This window comes from Oryctolagus cuniculus, chromosome 6 (genome assembly GCF_964237555.1).
Source record: "Oryctolagus cuniculus chromosome 6, mOryCun1.1, whole genome shotgun sequence".
NCBI lineage: Eukaryota > Metazoa > Chordata > Mammalia > Lagomorpha > Leporidae > Oryctolagus > Oryctolagus cuniculus.
In genome coordinates, this window is record NC_091437.1 from 1,032,650 (window position 1) to 1,056,430 (window position 23,781).

General features: G+C 40.5%; 1 protein-coding gene, 1 long non-coding RNA gene and 1 pseudogene across 3 annotated transcripts in view; all 3 read left to right on the plus strand.

The window, feature by feature from the left end:
- Positions 1-418: 418 nt before the first annotated feature.
- LOC127486243 (olfactory receptor 2H1-like) lies at positions 419-1,854 on the plus strand (annotated as a pseudogene).
- Positions 1,855-17,383: 15,529 nt separating this feature from the next.
- Positions 17,384-18,834, plus strand: LOC127488914 (olfactory receptor 2G6). Its single transcript, XM_051839609.2, has one exon. It carries the CDS (start codon positions 17,619-17,621, stop codon positions 18,609-18,611), a length of 993 nt encoding a protein of 330 aa, XP_051695569.2. The 5' UTR covers positions 17,384-17,618; the 3' UTR covers positions 18,612-18,834.
- A 2,417-nt stretch (positions 18,835-21,251) lies between these two features.
- Positions 21,252-23,781, plus strand: part of LOC127488918 (uncharacterized) — a 39,371-nt gene continuing 36,841 nt past the window's right edge. The window contains exon 1 of one of the 2 annotated variants that reach the window (XR_007916787.2): positions 21,252-22,386. This is a non-coding gene — a long non-coding RNA (uncharacterized lncRNA). The remainder of the gene's footprint in view (positions 22,387-23,781) is intronic. The other variant, XR_007916788.2, reaches the window with a different exon arrangement.

Sequence of the window (23,781 nt, forward strand, 5' to 3'; positions counted from 1 at the left end):
TGTGCCTGTTGGCCATTTGGATTTCCTCTTTTGAAAAATGTCTATTGAGGTCCTTGGCCCATCTCTTAAATGGGTTGTTGGTTTAATAGTGTTCTGAGTTTTGTATTAAAAGACAACAGGAACTATTAAACTTTCATTAAGTTTAATTTGTGGTTCATTCTTCTGAGGTGAGAGCTGTAATCATTCCTCAGACAAAAATAGTACTTGGAATTTTTAAGACATTTACTTAAATTAACTTGAATTCATGTATTTATAGCAAATTAACCAGGTATGCAAACTAGATTGCGTCTCCTAGGTCAAGGTGCTTACTTAGACACTCAGAGAGTAATAACATAATTAAGCTCTCATGGTCTAAATTATACATCACCAGTTGGTGAGATAAGAAAGGCCTTGTTTCTGAGACAATCACTATCTCATGTGTTCCTTTTAATATTCTCAAACAATGCAAATAATAACCCACTAATTTAGAAGAATACATATTTAAAATATAACTGTGTTCAACATTCTATTCTAAATTGTATAGAAAGCTTCTATATACATAGCTGAAAGGAAGTGGTGGAGGAAGATTTAAGTAGCTTTTAGTGAATGTGTGGTGGTGTCTATTGGGGATGCTGGATTTCAGACCTTGGAGATGAATTGCAAGTGGTCATATCTTGAAAACATCCACTTGTTGCAAACAATGCAGCCTTGTGGAGAGGAAGAGACTGTATTCTATTGATTTAATATAAAGGAAAGCACCAATATATCCTATTTAAAGGCTCCTAGAAATGTAATATTGTTGTTTTTTTCTAAATAAACAGCAGTAGAGTCTGTCTACAAAATTCATCTATAAAACTTTACTTAACATTCCATCCAAAACCAAATGAAAATGCAACAGAAATGACCAATGAGAGCTTCCCGGTGGGCTTCATCCTTCTTGGATTCTCTGAATGGCCCCAGGTAGAGGTGGTTCTCTTCTGGATTGTGATCATGTTGTACCTCGTGACTATCCTGGGCAACTCAACCATCATCTTGCTCTCATGCATGGACCCTCGTCTCTACACCCCCATGTACTTCTTTCTTAGCAATCTTTCCTTCTTGGATCTCTGCTTGGCCACAGCCTGTGTTCCCCAGATGCTGTCAAACCTGTGGGGGCCAGACAAGAGCATCACCTATGCAGGCTGTGTCATGCAGCTCTGTGTGTTCCTCTGTGTTGGTGCTACAGAGTGCATCTTGCTGGTGACCATGGCCTTTGACCGCTATGTTGCTGTGTGTCAGCCTCTGCGCTATACTACCATTGTGCACCGTCCACTCTGTTGGAAGTTGGCGCTCATGGCCTGGATGTCAGGTCTGACAGAGTCACTTATCTCCTGTTACACTCCAGCTGCCCTTCTGCCCCCATCACCGTCTGGATGACTTTCTGTGTGAGATTCCTGTGCTCATACGCCTGGCCTGTGGTGACACCTCCATCAATGAGTGGCAGTTGACCATCTCTGCTGTCATCTTCACCATGGTGCCTGTGGGGTTGATCCTGACTTCTTATGGCCGTATAGCTCAAGCAGTGGGGAAAATGAAGTCAGAGGAGGGGAGGCAGAAAGTCATTGCCACCTGCTCCTCCCACCTCCTTGTGGTCTTCATGTTTTATGGGACAGTGGCAATGGTGTACACAGACCCTAAGACCAACTTCTCTTCCAAATATGGCAAGTTTTTCACCTTCTTCTACACTGTGGTCACACCCATGCTGAACCCTCTCATCTATACCCTGAGGAACAAAGAGGTGAAGGATGCTCTTCAAAGGATGCTGAGAAAGGGGATCCGCTTAAAGAAATACTGATATTAAATCGTTGAACCAGGAAGGATGCTGTAAGTCATGACATGAACCCACTCTCCTTTTAAGTCTTTGAATCAACAGCAAAAGTTGTGAATTTTGAGCCAGTGTTGTGTCATAGTCAGTTAAGCTACCACTTGTGATGCTGGCATCCCATATGGGTGCCAGTTCATATCCTAGCTGCTCCACTTGTGATCCAGCTCCCTGCTAATGCCCTAGGGAAAGTAAAAGAAGATGGACCAAGTGGTTGTTCCCCAGTACCCACATGGGAGACCAGGGTAATGTTATTGGCTCCTAGCTCTGGCCGTCATCTGTGAAATGGACCAGCAGATGGAAGATTTCTCTCTCTGTCTCTCTCTCTCTCTCTCTCTTTCTCTGTCTTTCAGTATCTCTCTGTAACTCTGAATTTCAAATAAGCAAATAAAAATCTTTTAAAAAGTTGTGAGTTTAATATAAAAATGACTTATCCATTATTTCTATGATGTTACATATCCTTGCTAAACAATTAAGTACAAATCTTGGGACTGCCATTATGGGTTAAACCACCTCTTTCAATGCTCATATCTTATATGAGAGTACTAGTTTGCATCCTGGCTATTCCACTTCCAATTCAGTTCTCTGCTAATGTACCTGGGAAAGCAGCAGAAGATGGCCCAAATATTTGAGCCCCTGCCACCTCTGTGGAGACCCAGAAGGAGTTCTGGGCTCCTGGCTTAGGCCTGGCCCAGCTTCAGCTATTGTGACCATTGGGAGTAAACCAGCAGATGGAAAATTCTTGGTCTCCTTCTCTCTCTGTCCCTCTTACTTTCAAGTAAATAATAAATCTAAAAAATCCCAATCTAGTATTAATTGTTGCCAGAAGATAACTTAAAATTGTATTTGGGGGCTGGTACTGAGGCATAAAGCCACCAACTGTGACACCAGCATCCCGTATGGACAGTGGTTCAAGTTCCTGCTGCTCCATTTCTGATCCTGCTCCCTCCTCATGGCCTGGAAAAAGCAGCAGAAAATGGTTCAAGTTCTTGGGCCCATGCTACCCATGTGGGAGACCCAGGTGAAGCTCCTGGCTTCAGCCTGGCCTGGATGTTGCAGCTATCTACGGAATAAACCAGTGGATGGAAGATCTTTCTGTGTCCCTCTCACTCTCTCTCTGACTTTCAAATAAATAAATAAATCTTAATATATAACATATATATATATATTTGGATGATGAATAATATTAGTTCTACAGTTAATTTTTGAGGAACATAAATTATTTCTGAAGCCACATAACTTCTACAAGCTGAATATTCTCAAATTAGAAAATAGATTATAAATTATCTTTTTTCAATTTTAAAATAAAGAATTGGTACAATTTTATATCATGGATTTTCTTATGCAATTTTCCTGTAGCTTCCCCGGGTACTTAGTACAAACTTGCTCCATTCTTTTTAGTTTGGTCATTTTACCTGCATGCTTTTGTGCCGTAGTCTCTGTGAAGTTTCTAAAGATGAATCCACCACAATGAGGTGTCCCTGAGGTGTTAGGACCCAGAAGAGGTAAAGACACACATTCCTTGAAACAGAGCTCTAAATGTAATGCAAATTTAAATTTAACTTCCATGTTTACACACACACACACACACACACAGAGAGAGACAAACAGAGAGAGAGAAGAAGCAGAGAGAGAGACTCTTTCATGGCTTCTGTTCTTTGTAGTGACATTTTGGAACCACAACTGCATAAATCTAAACCATTTTTTTTGCAATGGATTCAGTTTTGTTTTATTTATTTTTTTTAATTTTTTGACAGGCAGAGTGGACAGTGAGAGAGAGAGACAGAGAGAAAGGTCTTCCTTTTGCCATTCGTTCACCCTCCAATGGCCGCCGCGGCCAGCGCACCGTGCTGATCCGATGGCAGGAGCCAGGTACTTATCCTGGTCTCCCATGGTGTGCAGGGCCCAAGTACTTGGGCCATCCTCCACTGCACTCCCGGGCCATAGCAGAGAGCTGGCCTGGAAGAGGGGCAACTGGGACAGAATCTGGCGACCTGACCGGGACTAGAATCCAGTGTGCCGGCGCCGCTAGGCGGAGGATTAGCCTAGTGATCCATGGCGCCGGCCGGCAATGGATTCAGTTTTAAATGGTGCTTCCAGTGATTTAACACAACTATGAGCTGGAAAGTCCCATTCAGATTTCCTAAGTCTTTTCAAGGCCCTTGATTCTTTTTTTTTTCAAATATCAAAAAATAGCTCATATGTACATAAATTGTAACCATATTCACTCTCCGATTTATCACAAAGTCATTGGGGTAGTTGGCAGATGTAACTATGAATAGTTGGATAAATCAGAGTTCTGGGAGTAACACTGTTGGCAAAATATTTGAAAGACAACAGGTCAGTGCTGGGAGCTAAATTTGATACTGATTAAAAAGACTCCTATAGACCGGTGCCGCGGCTCAATAGGCTAATCCTCTGCCTTGCAGCGCCAGCACACCGGGTTCTAGTCCTGGTCAGGGCGCCGGATTCTGTCCAGGTTGCCCCTCTTCCAGGCCAGCTCTCTGCTATGGCCCGGGAGTGCAGTGGAGGATGGCCCAAGTCATTGGGCCCTGCACCCACATGGGAGACCAGGAGATGCACCTGGCTCCTGGATTCGGATCAGCGTGATGCACAGGCTTCAGTGCGCCAGCCGCGATGGCCATTGGAGGTTGAACCAATGGCAAAAGGAAGACCTTTCTCTCTGTCTCTCTCTCTCTCACTGTCCACTCTGCCTGTCAAAAAAAAAAAAAAAAAAAAAAAAGAGAGAGAGAGAGAGAAAAGAAAAGGAAAAAAGACACCTATAAAGTTTCAGTTTCAGTATATTTTAAGAGGGTACCAGAGTAACAACAGCAAATTTACAAAGCCTTATCAGGTAACACTGGTTTATTTCTTGCATACATAAAGTCTAGTGTGGGTGTACATGAATTCTGTTAGTGGTTCTATATTTGCAGCTTTGGAGACCCAAGTTCATTTGTCCTTAGGGGCGTCTCCAATTCGAGAACACAAGACTGTTGGTCTCAGCTATATTTCCGTCCATTAAGTTACACATGCCATCTCCTCTCATGTTTTCTAGCTCAAAAAAGTCAATTGGCTATACCTAAATTCTTCTGGAAAGAGTTTTGAGATATTCTGACATCTGTCTGTAACTGGAACACAGCCTGTCATTGGCAAATACCATATCAAGGGATGTGAGAAGACTCAGAGAAGGTGCGATGGGAGAGGTAGGTTTTCTTTATGAAGCTGAGGAAAAAAGGAATTCCTTGTTGTGTAGTATTTCTATAAAAATGTATATTTTAGGAGCTTAAGATAATTTCAAATAGAGAACAATGGGAAAAAAATACTACTTGTTGCACTTTCTGCTGACCCATTGAACTGGCAGCTAAGTGTTTATTTGTCTATTTCTCTTCTCATTCCCTTACCATTTTCACTATTGATTTATTCTCCCAAAGTACACTTAATTATTTTTAAAGCCATTTTTCTCATTTATTGCATTTATTTCCATCTTTAGAATGTTTCCTTCTGCAAGAATTGGCCAGTTTCTATCAGTCCTGTGAGCTTTGTTAATTGGTACTTTTTTAAAAATGGCAGCAGTATAGTCTGAAATCAGGTAATACAGTATCTTTAGCTTTGTTCTTTTTGCTCATGATTACTTTTGCAATTTTTTGTGGATTATTTGTGACTTTTAGAATTCTTTTTATGTGAAGAATGACATTGACATTGGATTTTTTCTAGATACTGCATTGAAGCTTTAGTTTGTTTTGCACAGTATAGATATTTTAAGAATCTGATGGAAAACTATATTTACCACAAGGATTACTACAGGAATTTGAAACATATATGGGAACTCTGTTTGAGACTTCATTTGAACATATAATTTCATTTTTAATCTACTTAATTAATGAAAGAATTAATCAAGAGCATAATGTAGAAAAACAGAAAAAAACATACCTTGTATGTCTTCTCATAATGAAAAATTTTAAAATCTTAATCCAAAACTTTACCAACTCAACAATAGTGATTAAAATTTTACAAGTGTTAATCTCTTCTTTGAGGAAAATAATTCATGCTTTCAATTTAGTCTTTAGAAAAAAGGTGGTGCAAGATGGTGAAATAAAGTTCTCTAACAATCATGTTCTCACAGAGATACAAATTTAAACAAATTTTTATGCACAAAAATACTGTCACATAAATTAAGGAAATCAGACCAGAGATTGTAGTACCTAGTTATAACATAATATTCAGAACATAGTGAAGCCCTGTCTTGACTGTGGTATCCAATGCTGACCCTTTTCAGCATGAAGCAGCCAGAGTGGTCATAACTCAGTTCCCCTAACAGAAGTTAGGGTCCATTCTTCTGGGGTGTAAATGTGAGGAGTCAGATGGGTTAAAAGGCAGTCAGGGTGGTCCCAGTGGAAACTGAGGTACAGAGTGCTTGCTTTCCCCTAAAAGTTATCTTCTAGAAAGGTCAAAAGCACTTGCCTTCCCACTTCTTGAAAGCTTCCAATTTTACCATAAGAATAACAAAGGAGTGGAGATTCCAACCTTCTGAGCTCAAGTTCATTGTAAACAAGTTACCTAACCCACCCTTCTGATGGCTCTATGTTTTACCATGAGCAAGCCAAACAGGATAAAAATTTGCAAATCAGTCTTTTGATGGGTTTTGTTCCCACCTTGTAACTGAATGTCAAATTTTTTTCTTCCCCAAAATTGTGCTTAAAAACCCTAGTACTGATGCAGGCATGCAGATAAGATAAAATTGATTAGATCTGTGAGCTGGAAGACCATGACTTCACCATGCCCACTATGTAATCTCATGCCCCTTACCTGACCCCACCTGTATGTCCACCTGCCAATCAGGCTACGTAACCACTCCCCTTTAGAAGTAGGTAAAAGGCCTGGAACACAGTGGGCCCTTCCCCTTTCTCCCTTTTTCACCCTTATTGCCCTTTGCTGCCCTTGCTGCCTGTGCCTTTGGGGCACATGGCCTTTGGGCCACCAACTCCCTGCTTTCCTGCCTACTTGCTTGCTGCACATGGCTCCTGACCTGCTCTCTGCTTGATATGAACTCTAACTTAATTTCTAGACTCTTCTTTCTCCCTTAGATAGAACTCTCACTCTCCTATATATTTCCCACACTGAGCAAAATCCTTAAAATTTACCATGCTGTCTGGACTATTTGAGCCAGTATTCACAATTCTTCTCTGAATTCAAGGCAAGGACCCACACAGCTTATTAATTTCAGAAATATTAATAAGCAAAATGCTTTCAGTACCACCAGCCCTTTTGGGTATTTTCCTCTCTTGGAGCCCCCCTCCATGCCACTCTGGCTGGAGGTCTTTGACTCTAACAAATCTTGCTCTTACATCTCAAAAATAAAGAAAGTAAAAAACATAGTGAAGATGATAAGCAGATGAAGATAAGAACATAGTGAAGATGATAAGATTTGCATTACTTGTGTCATCACTCTCTCAACTTCAGGAAGAGCACAGAAGAATGATTCTATCTGCTATTTGGGAAAGAGGAACTTAAGCATAGCACTTTGTTTTTTCTCTAATACTGAGAATTCACAATAAAACTGATCACAGGACAGCTACCATGGCTGCTGGCTACAGACAACTATCTGTGAACTGAGCCTCCAGGCCTACCCTCACAACAGCTAGGAATATATAACTCCTGTGATGTGGATTTGGTCTCCAGTCCTTGTCATTGACAACTGATCACAGTAGCAATGGACTCTCAACAGCCCTCAGGGACAGGCGAGCCTAGCAGCCCCAGGCTTTTGCCATGTCCCAGTAGTAAATCAGCCCTACTAGTTGGGATTCCTGCCTAGCATTGGACCAGCCATGGCAATTCTGGACTTACAGCACCCCCTAACACTTCCATATTCGCAGAGGTCTCAGGTTCAGGGAACATGCCACGTGGCTTGCTCAGAATCTTTGGCTAAGCTTACAATGAAAGGGTGTTTACAGGGAAATTCAGTCTACCAAGACTGGACTAAGTGCCTACTTCTTCAGTTGGGTAGCTATCAATGCAAAACCACAGAAATCAAGAATGATCAGAAAATGTGCCATCACCAAGTAGACAGAATACAATGCCAGTGACTGAGATAAAGTTTTACAAACTTCCTGATAAATAATTCAAAATAACTATTTCAAGCAAGCTCCAGGAAAACACAGAGAAATAACCCAGAGAACTGACCAAAAAATGTTACCAGAAGGAGCAACTGAACAGAGAGACTGACATAATTTAAATAAAAACAAATCCTGGAGCTGAGAAATATAATGAACCAGAAAATGCACTAGAGAGGACCAACAGCAGAATTTATCAAGTGAGAATTTGGGGAACTCAAAGAACGATTATTTCAAAATATATATTCAGAGGAGAAAAGAGAAAAAGAAGGAAAAAAAGAAAGCTTATGGGAATTATGGAAGAGCATCCAAAGAACAAATATTTAAATCATGAGAATTAAAGAAGAGAATAATGACAAAGGGTCAGAAAGCTTATTTAAAGAAATGATAGCAAGAAACTCTCCAAACATGGAAAACAGATATAAATATAAAGATATTAAAATGTCTACAAACATGTTAAATCCAATTATGGCTACTCCGCAACATTTTACAATGTAACTGTCACAAAGCAAAGACAAAGAAGAGATCCTGAAAGTGCCATTGGAAAAGAAGCAAATGACATATAAGGGAACTGCAGCACACCTAATGGTAGACTTCTCAGCAGAAACCAAATAGGCAGCAAGTGAGTATGCTGATATATTCAAAAGGTGGAAGGAAAAAACTACCAACCAAGAACTATGTGCCCTCAGCTGTCCTTAAAAAGTGAAGGATAACAACTTGCAGATAAACGAAAATCCGAGTGAATTCATCATTACCAGACCTGTCTTCAAAGAAATGCTAAAAGAAGATCTTTGACCTACAAGAAAAGGATGCTAGTAGGTGACATAAAAACACCTGAAAGCATAAAACTAGCTGGCAAAGGAAAGGACAGACTCACAGGTAGAACATTCTAATATTGTAATGGTGGTATGTAAATCATGTATGCATTTAGTAGGAACATACCTAATCATAACAAAGATGCTATTTGACAAATTCATAGCTGATAAGTTTAACAATGAAAAGCTAAAAGCTTTTCTTCTGGGACCTGGGACAAAACAAGGGTTCTAACTTGTATTTCAAATAGTATTAGTAGTCCTAATCAGAGCAGTTAGGCAAGAAATAAAATACACCCAAACTGGATAGGCAGAAGTAAAATTGTTTCTGGTGGCAGATGACATATGTAGAAGACCCTAAACACTACCAAAAAATCTCTTAGAACTAATAAACCAAATTGGTAAAGTTTCAGAAAGTTAACATTAAAAATTGTTATTCTTTACATGCAACAAACAATCTGAAAAAGAAATAAAGAAAAAAACCCTATGTAACTTCAAAACCAAAATATTTTGGAATAAATTTTCACAAGGAGGTGAGTGACCTCTACACTGAAACTATAAAACACAGATGAAAGAAATTGAGTACGACACAAATTAATGGACAGTTATCCTACATTTATGGATAAGAATAGTTAATATGTTAAAAACTTCTATAGTATCAAAAGCAATCTACTTATTCCAAACGATCATTACAAAAATTGGTGGCATCTTTTTACAGACATAGACCATAACCATTCTAGGTAAAAAACCATTTAGACAAAAACCATTCTAGACAGAAACCATTTGAAGTTTGCATGAAACAGAAAATTACACCAAATAGCCAGTAAAGTTGGTGGGGGGGACAAAGCTGGAGGCATTACAGTCTGTGATTTCAAATTATATCACAAAGCTATAATAATGAAAACAGTATGGTACTGGCATGAAAAGATATAGAAGCTAATGGAAAAGAATCAAGAGCCCAGAACAAAACCCACACACATATGGCACTAACACTTTACTAGGATGTGTGCCAAGAATACACATTGGGGAAAGAATAGTTCTTTCAAAAAATGGCATTGTGAAAAATGGATACTGATATGCAAAAGAATAAAATTGAACCTCGTGTATTAGACTTAAGTGTAAGAGCTATTGTAAAATTCCTAGAAGAAAGCATAAGAGAAAAACAACACTTTGATATTGATACAGGCAATAACTTTTTTTTCAGAAATGACATAAAAGCATAAAAAAACAAAAGCAAAAAAATGGCATTACATTAATCTACAAAGCATTTAGAAGGCAAAAGAAGCAACAATAATGAAATGAAAAGACAACCTACAGATTGAGAGAAAATATTTACAAACCATCTATGTGATAAATGATTAACATTTAAAACTATATGAGTGACTCATACAACTCAACAGCAAATTTTTAAAAATATAGGCAAAAAACATGAACAGATTTTTTTTTCCCAAAGAAGACATATGGGGGCTGGTGCCATGGCATAGCTGGTAAAGCCACCGCCTGCAGTGCCAGCATCCCATATGGCTGCCGGTTTGAGTCCCAGCTGCTCCACTTTCCATCCAGCTCTCTGCTATGCCTGGGAAAGCAGTAGAAGATGGCCCAAGTCCTTGGGCCCCTGCACCCACATGTGATCCCTGGAAGAAGCTCCTAGCTCCCTGGCTTTGGACTGGTGCAACTCCTGTAGTTGCGGCCATTTGGGGAGTGAACCAGCTGATGGAAGACCTCTTTCTCTCTCTCTTCCTCTCCGTCTCTCTCTGTGTAACTCTTTCAAATAAATAAAAAAAGGTTTAAAAATAAAGAAGACATACAGATATCTATCTGCTTATGAAAAGGTATTAACATCAATAATCATCTGGGAAATGCAAATTAAAATTGCAGTGAGATATCACATAACACATATTAGAAGGAGAATATAAAAAAAGGCAAGAGAATAGCATCATAAAATGCTGCTGTATGAATGAAAGGAATCCTTGCACATTGTTGGTTGGAATGCAAATTGGTGCAGGCATTACAAGAAGCAGTATAGGATTTTCTTAAAAAATGAGAACTACCAAAAATTCCTAGTTTGGGTATAGCTCTAAAGGGGAAACACAACAGTGTCTCAAAGAGATAGCTGTTCTCCTATCTTCCTTGACTCAATATTCACAAAAGCTAGGACATGGGAACAATCAAGGTGACTACAATCCAGAGTCCTCTCATGGAAGATGGATGAAGAAAATCTCTCTCTTTGCGTGTGTGTTTGTATATATCTATGTATACATATTATATATAGTGTATATAACTCCTTTATTATAAGCCATAAATAATGAGCACAGAAACACACACGCACACAGGTAGTTCAAATATTTATACATAGTTTTCCAATAATGCTTTCTGAAGATGCCTAGTAAAGCCAAAGGAAATTATCTAAAATACAAATTGAATAATAATATTTTAATCTACTGTGACAAATTACACATGAATTTCAAAAACTGTTGACTCCAAAATAAATGATCTTATATATCACATTTTCTTCTGAATTACCAACTTGTCCAGGAGGACAACTTCAGGGGGATTTCACTTGTTTTCTACTAAATTAGTCTTGGTCCATAGATTAGGAAACAAATGTAGATGTTCAGGCAGTTCCCAATCATATCAATCACAAGTCTGCATCCAGTGACCAAAGGAATTATCACTGGTTAGTTGGTAGACTTGAAAGCACAGTGAAATGGTCTGGACCAGGATTCCATTCCTCACTGACCTTCATATGTCTGCCAGCAGGAATCCACGAGTGCCAAGGCTTCACTACCTTACAGGTGCTTGTGAAGACTGCATGGAACATCTCAAAGTTGCATCACCAGTGAAAGAAGCTGAAGACTTTGTCTATCAATCCCAGCCCACACTCACTTGTGGGCTTCTCCTGGTTGTGAGACATGGCCACAGTGCCCCGTGCCTGTGAGGAGCACACGCCTGCAGCCAGATCAAACCCACAAGGGGAGAGTCACAAGCTCCCACAGGAAGGTGTCAGGCACATCCATTGGCTAACAATGGTGCCTGTACACCAACACCAAAACTTCTTTAGCCTCACTAATAGCATCAATTTCACTCATTTTTCACCTTTCCACTTCTCTCTTGTTCCAGTTTAAATTCCATTTTCATTGTTACTTTAACATCATGAATCTTCAAAAAGTTCTCTGAAAATGCATATTATGATGAGGGAGGGGAGGTGTTACAAAGCTTCCTGTTCCACAGTGTAATCTGGCATTGGGATTTCTCAGCTCTGCAGTCTCTGGACACACAGACGGCTCTAATATATCCACTAGCCAGCCTACTGTGTGCTGGGACTGTGCCCGGAGTGACTTTTACAGATGAACAGAGAGCCAGCATTCAGAGTTGGCAGAGGCATGGGTTCTAGCTCCTTCTGACCCCATGCCAGTACCTGTTTTGACTTCATTCCAACTGCTCTGATATCTCACATCTGCAAAATTGGTGAGGGACTGGCCACTAAGTGGCAGTCTAGTTCAAATACTTATTTTAAAGATTACAGTTAGTCAGCCTCCTTTAGCTCCATGCTACATAATTCCAGATGCTGCTCAGGTAAAACCTAAAAGGAAACATCTAAAGGAACTGCACACACAGCACCAAGAAGAAGTGGACCACAGCCCAGTCCTTGTCTCCCGACCCCCAGTTTGTTCTGGAGCACAGGCCCTGTGGTTAATGAACGTGAGGGCATAGCAACAAATTTGTGGAAAATAGAATTAAAAGATTCTATTTTTATGGAAAAATTTTTTTAGAAACCCATGAATAATTTTTATAGCATGCAATTCCCATTAACTTTTTGAAGAATCTTTATTATCAATTTTAAACCTTGGCCAAACACATTTAGGTATTATCACTCAACTCAGATTATGGAGTTAAAATGTTCATATTTTTAAACAAGAATTTGGAGATAAATAGACGATGTATTTTGGATAAAATTCTTGAATAGGAAAATTATGTCTTCAGTCTTAAATTCGTGTCATGAAGGCACTTGGCACTTGAACTCAAGTGTTGCTTTGTTCAGGTACTCTGTCCCAGCTACATTACTCATGCATGCATTATCCTTTCTGTCTGGTTGCTATTTAGCTTTGTATCCATTTGAGCCTCAGACATAGATATGAAAATTGGATCCCAGAACTACAGTGCAGACTCTGAAGCTGCTCTGTGTGATCCACTGTAACTCACGAAGCTTTGAATGCTCTAATTTCTCCTATGTAAAGTGAAGAACTTATTCCAGATGGTTTGAATGTATGAATCCCCAACCCAAGACTCCATGATCCATCATCCAGCTTTCCAGGAAGTCTCCATGTCTTGGATTATTTATCTATGTATAATCTTCACAAAACAATAAAAGTGATAAGCACAAAGAAATTCCATAAATATGTATTGATTTTGTATTTTAAAAACTTTTAAAATCACTTACTTAAACAACTAAATTATATCATGACTGAAGCAATCTACTTGCCAGCATATTGTGCACTGGGACTGTGCACAGAGAATACCTGAAATAATCTCTTTTAAAATATGAGCCGGGGGTTGGCGCTGTGGCATAGACGGTAAAGCTGCCGCCCGCAGTGCCAGTGTCCCATATGGACGCCAGTTCGAGTCCCGGCTGCTCCTCTTGCGATCTAGCTCTCTGCTATGGCCTGGGAAGGCAGTAGAGGATAGCCCAAGTCCTTGGGCCTCTGCACCTACGTGGGAGACCTGGAGGAAGCTCCTGGCTCCTAGTTTCAGATCGGCGCAGCTCCAGCCATTGCGGCCATTTAGGGAGTGAACCAGCAGATGGAAGGCATCTCTCTCTCTCTCTCTCTCTCTCTCTCTCAGCCTCTCCTTCTCTCTGTGTGTAACTCTGACTTTCAAATAAATAAATAAATCTTTAAAAAAATGAGTCAACACGATTTTTGACTTACCTGAATTTTTTCAACTTTATACTTTTTTGTTTTCATGTTATTCTGTTGTAATTTATTATTTTCATGTGCTTAACATATTAATTTCAGTTTTTAATTTCCCATCTCATATAATAGATATATTTTATTACACACTGAAACTACAAGTTCAGGCTTGAAAGAGTCATTGCATATTTCTGCTCATTAGATTTCTGTTGTAAGCATTTAGTCCACTGAAGGGTAAGGCTTTTTCCCCAGAAGTAGTGATCCCAGGATCACAAATCTCTGATTCTCTCAAAATGTAATTGGTGAACTGGGATTGTAGTCCTTGTGGAGTTGACAGGATAAACAAGCCATTCCCTAAATCTAGGCCCTCTATCCCTATTGGGAGCCTTTGTTCTTCTCCATTCCCTCTTGGAACTACTCATTATTTTAGGCTTGGTGTGTGGTCACTCTGTGGGTGTCACTTCTCTGACCCCAGATATGCAACAATACAGAAGAAGCAGGCCATGCACCCTACTTCCTACATATTGGTAAGGGGCTATCTGTTTCTTTTTGCCCCAATTAGATTTTTATATTTTATATTATTTTATATTTTTGCTATTATACCTGAGATTTATCATTGGAAGCACAGAAAAATATTGAACCAGAAAAAGACAATCCAAGAAGAAGCTGGCCTCTCCCACAACATCAGGTATTCTAAAAGATTCTAAAAGCTGTGGCTTGTGGGTTGCAAACATGAATCACAAAGTCTCATGTAGAAATGCCCATAGTTTTGCTAACTTTTAAATTTTTATTTATTTTTAAATGAAATGCAGAAGCAGACAGAGAGATCTCCCACTCACTGGTTCATTCCCCAAATGCCTCAACAGCTTGGGATGGGCCAAACTGAAGCCAGAAGCCTGGAATTCAATCTGAGTCTCCCCATATAGGTGGTAGGGAACAAAATATTAGAACCTGCTGACTCCCAGCATGCATATTAGCAGGAAGTTGGAATTCGTAGCTGAGCTGGGACTCCACCCAAGCACTCTGATATGGGATGCCTGCATCCCAGGCAGAGTCTTAACCACTGCACCAAATGTCCACCCCCATTTTTATTCTCTTTTGTGAGTAAGAGCAACTTAGTGGATGTGAATTTGTTGATTGATTACAGCCAAAAATCATAGCATAAATTAAACATATCCTTATACTTGACCTTTTCCTGTCCAGGTTGTTCCGTGTTTGGGATTATGTAGGTTTGTGAAGGAGTCAGGTGAAATTGCCTGTTCCAAGTCTCAGCCAGCTGCTCAGATGAGGTCAGATCATCAAACAGAATGGACAAAATGACTCCTCACTTTCAAGAGCAGCACCTGGCAAACACTGATAGCAGAAACTGACGGGATTCTTTCCCACTGATAAATTTTACTGGCTACTAGTGTCCTTTGTGAGGGAAGGAAACATAATTTTAAAACATTTCTGCTTGTACCTGCCACATTATACCATGAAGAAGGCTTTGAACTTCTTTTTCAGATGATTGCTGTAGGGAAATATTTTCTCTTTCAGTTTCACTGGTTCTTTTTGTCTAATTTTCATTATAGTATCTCCAAAACTGAATTCATTGCCTGGCTCATGGATTTTTCAACAATTACTTATTATGGTGACTATATTTAACATGAATTTAATATCTTACCTAAATTTCAAGTGCTGAGCCATAACTGTTAAGTGTACAAGGCTTTACAACAGGTCTCTTGGACTTACTCACCTTGCACAAGGACATATTATACTAGTTAGACAGCAGATCAAGTGAACAAGTATGTGATAATGGCACAAGATCTAGAAGTCAGGCAGAGAAAATGAATTTTGGCCTCAGAAAACCTGTTTCTCTTCTGAGTTCAATCTTTATGTTTACCTCCTCTAGCCCACAGTGCTAATCTAGGGAGCTAACAGGCTGCAGCAAACAAAGAATCCCATAAACACACAAACATACTTTATGACTCATGCTGCAGAAAGGGCCATTGATCCACTCATGGATCATGATCACCACTCAGATGAGCTTTGCTTTCTCTCCAGACTGAGAAGTCAGGCTCAAGGGTCTAACAGCCTTTGAGCAGGGGGAAGGAAAATGCAGTGCCAGGAACTTGAGGAAGTAGAAAGATGATTGATAAGTACAGTTATTAAGACCTTGTCCTGAGAAAATGGCATGGGCCTGATATACAAAACATAAAATCAGGGACCAACATTGTAGCACAGCAGGTTAAACTGCTGCTTGCCATGCTGTCATCCCAGAGCACTGGTTTGAGTCCTGGCTGCTCTGATTCCAATTCAGGATCCCTGCTAATGCACCTGGGAAGCAGCAAAAAATGGTCCAAGTACTTGGATCCCTCCCATGTATTCAGAAAGTCACATACAATCTTGTATAAACCACATCTTAGCTCTTTTTTTTTTGAGTTTTGTAACTACTTCGGGAAAATAATAAATCTTCACCTTCCAGTCTCTTTTTTTCAGGCTAAGGAAAGATCGTGTGTGTGTGTGTGTGTGCGCGCACACGCAAGAGAGGGAGAGAAAAAGTGGGAGAGAGACAAGAAGAGAGATACTTTGGAGGGTGTGTGATAGGACGATTCTTTGATTCTCTTACAATGACAGGAGGGGATGAGAAGGATGGGCAGAATGACTGATAGCAGTTTACAGTGAACACGCAGCCAGAATTCCTTAGCAAAATAAAGGAGTTATTTTTAGTCACTTTAAAAAATAATAGATGATTAAATAATACGTATCTTTAAAATTGCTACCTGAATGTTTAATAAATCAGAGAAATGTTTCAATTGCCTGAAAATTAATTTATCTAAAGTTTAAATTTCTGAACAATCATGGGTGAATACATTATTACTCTTTTCAAGCAGACCTTGCATATATTTTAATATTGAAAGTTTTATTTGTATTTATTTATTTTATTTTTATTTATTTACATTCTTTGTTTTGAAAGACAGCATATATACCTTAAATACACAATATCTGTCAGTTACTCGGCATATGTCAAAATAAAATAGCTTCTAAAGTAATTTTCTCTCATCTCTTCTTTTATAATCTAATTTGAGAACTATTTCTATGCCAGTGTTTATTCCTGTATGTTTAAAGATGGTTCATGTTTCACTGGCTGATTTGTTAACTTTAAGTTCTATTTCACTGCCACATGCAAACAAGAAAGTAACAATTCAGTTGATTTTTTTTTTTTCTCATCAGATTCTCTCCTGGCCCTGGTTAACCTCCATTCTAGAGCTGTATGCTGACTACTGCCTCTTCCTGAACTGTTACCAATTCAAAGTTGTGTGTATTTCTGACTCTGGATGTCCTCATTGCTAAATCAGTCTGAATACCATAGGCTGATTCAGCTTTGCTCTCTGGCAACTGTATTTGGAATCATTCATTTATATGCTAAGAAGGTGGCTACTTAGTGGTTTTCATTTTTCTATATTATCCTTGGAAGGATACTGCACCTGCACTTTTTTTTTTGCCACATGAGATTATTTTATTAAAAAACGCAAACGAAGCAGAGTGTGGAGCACTTTCTGTTCACCCCCAGGCTGCCTGCAGGACCCCCTCACACCTGGGTTACTTCGGACTCCAGCTGGGGCTCTGTCAGAAAGTGCAAGGTCTAGGCCATGAGCTGGGGAGGGAGCCTGGTGGCTTGGACCTGGGCACAGAGGGAGGAACAGGGTGGCTGGTACTTATATTGGAAGGTAGAACCATCACGATGCCTTGTTGGAGGAGCCCACACAGGACAGGACTCCTGGGTCCCCTTGGTGGATCTGCTCCTTGGAGAAGGCCGTTGGTTCTTGGTTCCATACTTTAATTTCAGAGTTAATAGAAGGAGGTGGCATCTCTTGCCTGCAGATACGTATTGAGGAAATTCTTCAGGTGCTATAATGTGGCACTGCAAACAGTTGGGGATTGCCAATGTTGAGCTCATGCCCTTATGTCCCTAGGTTATTCATCCTTTTGTAAGCTCAAGCTGTGGAAGATGGAGGAAGCCAACAACAGCTCTGGAAATGGCTTTCTACTTCTGGGGTTTTCAGATCAGCCCCAGCTGGAAAGGTGCCTTTTCATCATCATTTTGCACTTTTACATCTTTAATATTCTGGGGAACACAGCCATCATATTGGTGTCTTGTGTGGATGCCAAACTCCACACACCAATGTACTTCTTCCTCAGCAACCTCTCCTGTGTGGACATCTGTTTCACCACAAGTGTTGCCCCACAGCTGCTGGTTACTATGAGTAAGAAAGACAAGAGCATGAGCTATGGAGGATGTGTGGCTCAGCTCTATGTGGCTATGGGGTTGGGTTCCTCTGAGTGCATTCTCCTGGCGGTCATGGCTTACGACCGCTATGTTGCAGTCTGCCGGCCACTGCACTACGCCACCATCATGCACCCCAAGCTCTGTGTTGCCTTGGCCAGCACAGCATGGCTCAGTGGACTGGTCACCTCTCTCATTCAGTGCTCCCTCACTGTGCAGCTGCCCCTCTGTGGTCATCGGAAACTGGACCACATTTTCTGTGAGGTGCCAGTGCTCATCAAACTGGCCTGTGTGGACACAACTTTCAATGAGGGAGAACTCTTTGTGGCCAGTGTAGTGTTTCTGATTGTCCCTGTGTCACTCATCTTAGTCTCCTATGGCTTCATAACCCAGGCTGTTCTGAGGATCAAATCAGCTGCAGGGCGCAAAAAGGCCTTCGGGACCTGCTCCTCTCACCTGATTGTTGTCATCATTTTCTATGGGACCATCATTTTCATGTACCTGCAACCAGCCAAAAGCAGCTCCAAAAACCAGGGAAAGTTTGTTTCTCTTTTCTACACCATAGTCACTCCACTTCTGAATCCTATTATCTATACTCTGAGAAACAAAGATGTGAAAGGAGCCTTGAGGGCAATGGTAATAGGACATGCTTTGGGGTCAAAAAGGTTATGAGCTGGATATCTGGCACTAGATGGTTTGTACTAAGTACTCCTCTGTTCAGAGCCACAGGTTAGTACAAAATCTGCAGTTCTGCAAGAAGCTGAGGTACTCAAGGGACAAAAATTCTATGCTCTCTACTGAAAACACTCAGCTCTTTCTCAGCTATGCCATCAAATTTCATATACCCATTTTTTCTACCTAGTTTGGCGATCCATCGGTAAATTTCTGTTTATTCATAAAGGCTCAGCTGAAATGTTATCTACAGTTTCCCACTTTTGTGAAACACCATTCTTCTCACTCTCTGGGAAAAACTGTTTCCTAATATATTTTGTATAGCATGTGATACATACTGCAGTTTCCATATGTTCACACATGTTAATATGTATATATTTGCCTATATATACAAATAGACTAAGCAATATGTACATATAATAGATAGGAAGTAATATATAACCATTTTCCCATTAATAAGGGGTACTATAAAAAACTCATGGAAAAAGGCAATTAGAAGCCAAGCTTATTTGGTGCAAAAAATATTTAGAAATCCATGCACTTTTTCATAATACACACTTTTCATGAACTTTTCAAGACCCCTCAGATGACATTTGAAACTGACACATGCCCCACTGCACTGGCTCATTTACAGCAGGAAAAACAAATGTACTTAGAATCATATTGGCACCTTGATTCCACAGAATTGTGGGATGCATATAATGATTATTATTTTATTAAAGGAATCAAATAGGCAAGTTTGCATTAAACAATTCATGGACTTTTTAGATTTATTCTAATTTTTTTCTGAAGTTTTTTAGCACTTTGTAGATAAAAAGTCTACCAAAAAGTAATTTCTTCTGGTCCTAAGAAAGGAGAAAGTGTTTCTTAAGAAGACAGTATTACTTATACAGTTTCATGCTTTAAAATATGAAATATGAGATCCCACACAAGTTCACATTTGTGCTTACAGTCAAATATTTGGCTCCTAAAATTTAAAAAATGGGATATTCAGATACAAATTAATAAGAACTGTATTCTTATATATGGCTACCCTCTTAATTCCACAATACCTGATGCCCCCCACAACCATCTTCATCTCCTTTATTCCAAAAACAGATTTGAACTTCATCAATATGGTAAGCCCAAGTATTTTAAGTGAGTTCTACAATTACAGAAAAAAATTTTTCTATCATATTAATTTTACTCTACATTGTCATTATATACACAGCAGGGAAGAAAGAGCATGAAAGTATGAGTGCAAGGAAAGCAAAAATACAGACAGAGTGGAATCTGGTGAGGTGGCTTTAAACAAGTTAGAATTTTGATGGCAGAAAGGAAAGTGAGGTTCATCTAAAATTCATGTTTGCATCAAGATGTTATAGCCTGTTTACAAATGATAAAATTCAAGTTTGTACCCACTGCCAATGATAATCATAGGTAAAACGGTGCACATAAGAAACACAAAAAAGCCTCAGAGAGTTTACTGAATGATTCAGGGATTCTCCTCCAACCTTATGGTGTCCAATTTACCCCTTTAAACATTTGAAACAAATAAAACAATGGATAGTCTGTTATCCACTCTAACAGAAATGAGAGGGGTATGAACCTGGTTGAGCTTGTCTTGTAGAATATTATTATGTGCATTCTCCCATCAGCTTTGGAACGTGCTAAGGAAAGCATGCTTTCATTTCCAAGGGGAAATAACTTCTACATTTACATAAGGAAACTTCACATTTATAAATACATCAATTCCTTATAATCAGAAAAACACACCATAGGAAAGAATGTGCCTAATTCAGAGTTGAAATCAATTTAAATGGTATATTGCATCTACAACACAAAATGAGACATTTTTAGAAAAATAAAGCTCAAAGTGAAAAGATGACCAGATACGAAGTAATGGTATCAACACAATATATAGAAATAACTATATAGAGAATATATAAAATATATACAGAAATAACAAAGAAAAAACAAAGATAATTTCACAGGCAAAATAAGGTAATAGGAAATGAAATGCCACTGAAAAAAATCAACTACCAAACACAAAAAGTTGCAAAAATAATTCAGAATAGAAGTTTAGATAGAATAAATAAGATAAAGTTGAAAATGTTAGCATTAAAGAGATAATATATGTTTCTTCTGGAAAAAAAAATGAAAGTAATAGAGGATGGGCGGGGCCAGTGTTGTGACACAGAGAGTAAAAAGTGACCACCTCTGATGCCAGCATCACATAACTCCAATGCTCCACTTCCAATCCAGCTCCCTGCTAATGGCCTAGGAGAAGCAGTGCAAGATGGCCCAAGTGCTTCCATTTGTTTCCTTTTTGATAAATAATCACTTTGAGCAACTTTTGACTCCTGTGGTCTATGTTCAGATTATGTATGCATCAGATATTTTCTAAATACAGTCATTAAGCCTAAAGCAGGGACATGTAAGCCAATTTACATCTATTACAGTGTTGTTTGGAGAAGACCTGTGCAATTATGACTCCAAGAAAGGGATAGTCCTGTATTACAATTGTTTTAAAACTACACAGTGAAAATAGTGAAATGTATATGCATGGTTCTGGCAACCCTCCAAACACTATGAAATCTTAAAAGGTGCATTTTTTTGAAGTTGGGGGAAACAAACAGAAAATGATGCCTGCTACACACAAAATTCTGAACATTCATGGAAAACAGAAAGCATCAGATCTCAGAGACAAACCGAGGAAGCCACAGCCCACCCCTAGCCCAGACGACGAGGAACGGAGATGGAAGCACTGCCGGCCTTGCCCCGGATAGACACTGGCCTCACACGTACCTGGGCTCGCTCATGGTGCTCAGAGGAGCAGAGGAGGATGACCCCTACCCCGTACCTGTCAGGACCAACCAGGCTCGGTCACCAGTGGAGGGGCTGAGGAGGAGGCCATGGTCAGTAGGCAGCAGAGGGGCAGAGGAGGGCGATTTCCGTCCGCTGTGTGAGGAGGAGGCCGTGGTCAGTCAGAGGCGGGGCGGAGGACCGCGACTTCTGTCCGCTGTGTGAGGAGGAGGCCGTGGTCAGTCAGAGGCGGGGCTGAGGACGAATACCGTCCGCTGTGTGAGGAGGAGGCCGTGGTCACTCAGAGGCGGAACAAACGAGGACGGCGACTTCCGTCCGCTGTGTGAGGAGGGGGCCTTGGTCAGTCAGAGGCGGGGTCAACAAGCACGGCGACTTCGGTTCCCTGTGTGAGGAGGCGGCCGTGGTCAGTCAAAGGTGGAACCAACCAGGACGGCGACTTCCACCCACACTGTGAGAAGGAGGCCGTGGTCAGAGGCTGTGGTCAGTCAGAGGTGGAGGGGCCGAGGACGGCAACTTCCGTCCGCTGTGTGAGGAGGAGGCCGTGGTCAGTCAGAGGCGGGGCGGAGGACGGCGAATACCGTCCGCTGTGTGAGGAGGGGGCCGTGGTCACTCAGAGGCGGGGTCAACAAGGACGGCGACTTCGGTTCCCTGTGTGAGGAGGCGGCCGTGGTCAGTCGTTGGGCGAGGAGCGGAGCAGCATGACCCCCGTCCTTGGTGCCCATGAGGAGGCAGTAGTTTCCAGTCAGCAGTTGTGTCTACGCAGGGGAAGGCGAGGACACTGAATCCAAAGAGGAGTCAGAAAAAGCATGGCCTTAGGGCTGTGCCGGTGACCCACAGCCATGCCGCCTGCCTCTCAGAGTCGGGTCCACACGTGGCGGTACAATGACGTTAAAGAATAAAAAACAAGAAGGAAAGGAGGGAAAAGAAACGAAAGAATAAATGATGCACAAGACTTCTAAACAAAGTCATGGTAAGAACTTCTAATTTTTTAAGATTTATTTATGTATTTGAAAGGCACAGTTACAGAGAGGCAGAGAGAGAATGAATGAATCTTATATCCACAGGTTCACTCCCCAAATAGTCGCAGAGGTGGGAGCTGGGCCACTCCGAAGCTCTTTCCTGGTCTCCAATGTGGGTGCAGGAACCCGAGCACTGGAGCCATGTTCCACTGCTTTCCAGGCCATAGCAGAGAGTTGGATCGTCAGTGGAGCAGTTGGGTCTCAAAGTGGCTCCATATGGGATGCGGGCACTGCAGGTGGTGGCTTAACCAGCGATGCCACAGCAACAGCCCCTAAGAGTTTTAAAAATAACAGGAAAGATAAAAAAAAAATAGACAACTTAATCACCTTTAGTGAAGTATGATTAGCAAATATATTTGTAGGTGTGTGGGTTATGGAGTATAATGTGTTGGTGTGTGTATACCTTCTAAATTGATTACCAAAATTGAACTAGAAAATGTATCATCTCACAGAGACTGAGTTCAGAAATGTTTTGTAAAAGGAGAAAGATTATGTTTCTGTGTGGGAGCAAACTGTTGAAATCTTTACTTAATGTATGCTAAACTGATGTTCTGTATATAAAGAGAATAGAAAATGAATCTTGATGTGAATGGAAGGGGAGAGGGAGTGGATAAGGGGAGGGTTGCGGGTTGGAAAAAAAAAATCTCTCTTTCTCCCCCAAATTCTAATCCCTTGCTTTCAACTCGTCGCTTCCTACTGATATTTTACACACAGCAGACACCTCAGTCAATCCCAATATGCCATGTTCTCTCCTAACCTATTTCCTTTCTCTGAGATAATTCATTGAGCTGGAATAATGTGATTGCGCACCCATTCATTCATTCATTTTCTCTGTGTGTGTTTCTCTGCCTTTCACGTCGATGCAAATGAATAAATCATCACTGAATCATAAAAAAAAAAGAGAAATGTTTTGGACTTTGGGGAAAAGAAGATGAAAGTGCATGTGCTTTAAAATGTTGATGGAAAATGTCTCCTGGACGTTTTGAATATCCCTCACTCTGTGTGTGTGTTTATTAACACAGGAAAAACACTCAAAGGTGTAGTGGCAATGGTGTGCCGGCTGACCATATTCCCCCCGCCCCCCCCCCCAGGAGCAAACAGAACAGTTTGGGTGGTTTGTAGAGTCTGGTGATTTCTGTAGTGTAATACTACATCCATGACTAAATTCAAGCTCCCAGAGTGATGTCATCAACCCCCGAGCTGGGATGGGTTGCACACAGCCCTTCCCTTGCTTGTTCCCTCTGCCCTGCCCCCAACAGCAGTGCAAGCTTGCTCCAGTGCAGCACTGCATAGTTGAGGCACTGGGTCATACTTCAAGGAGGAGCAAACAAGGAGATGTAAATACT

Coding starts and splice junctions, on each gene's coding strand:
- LOC127488914 (XM_051839609.2), top strand. CDS start 17,619: ATGTCCCTAGGTTATTCATCCTTTTGTAAGCTCAAGCTGTGGAAGATG.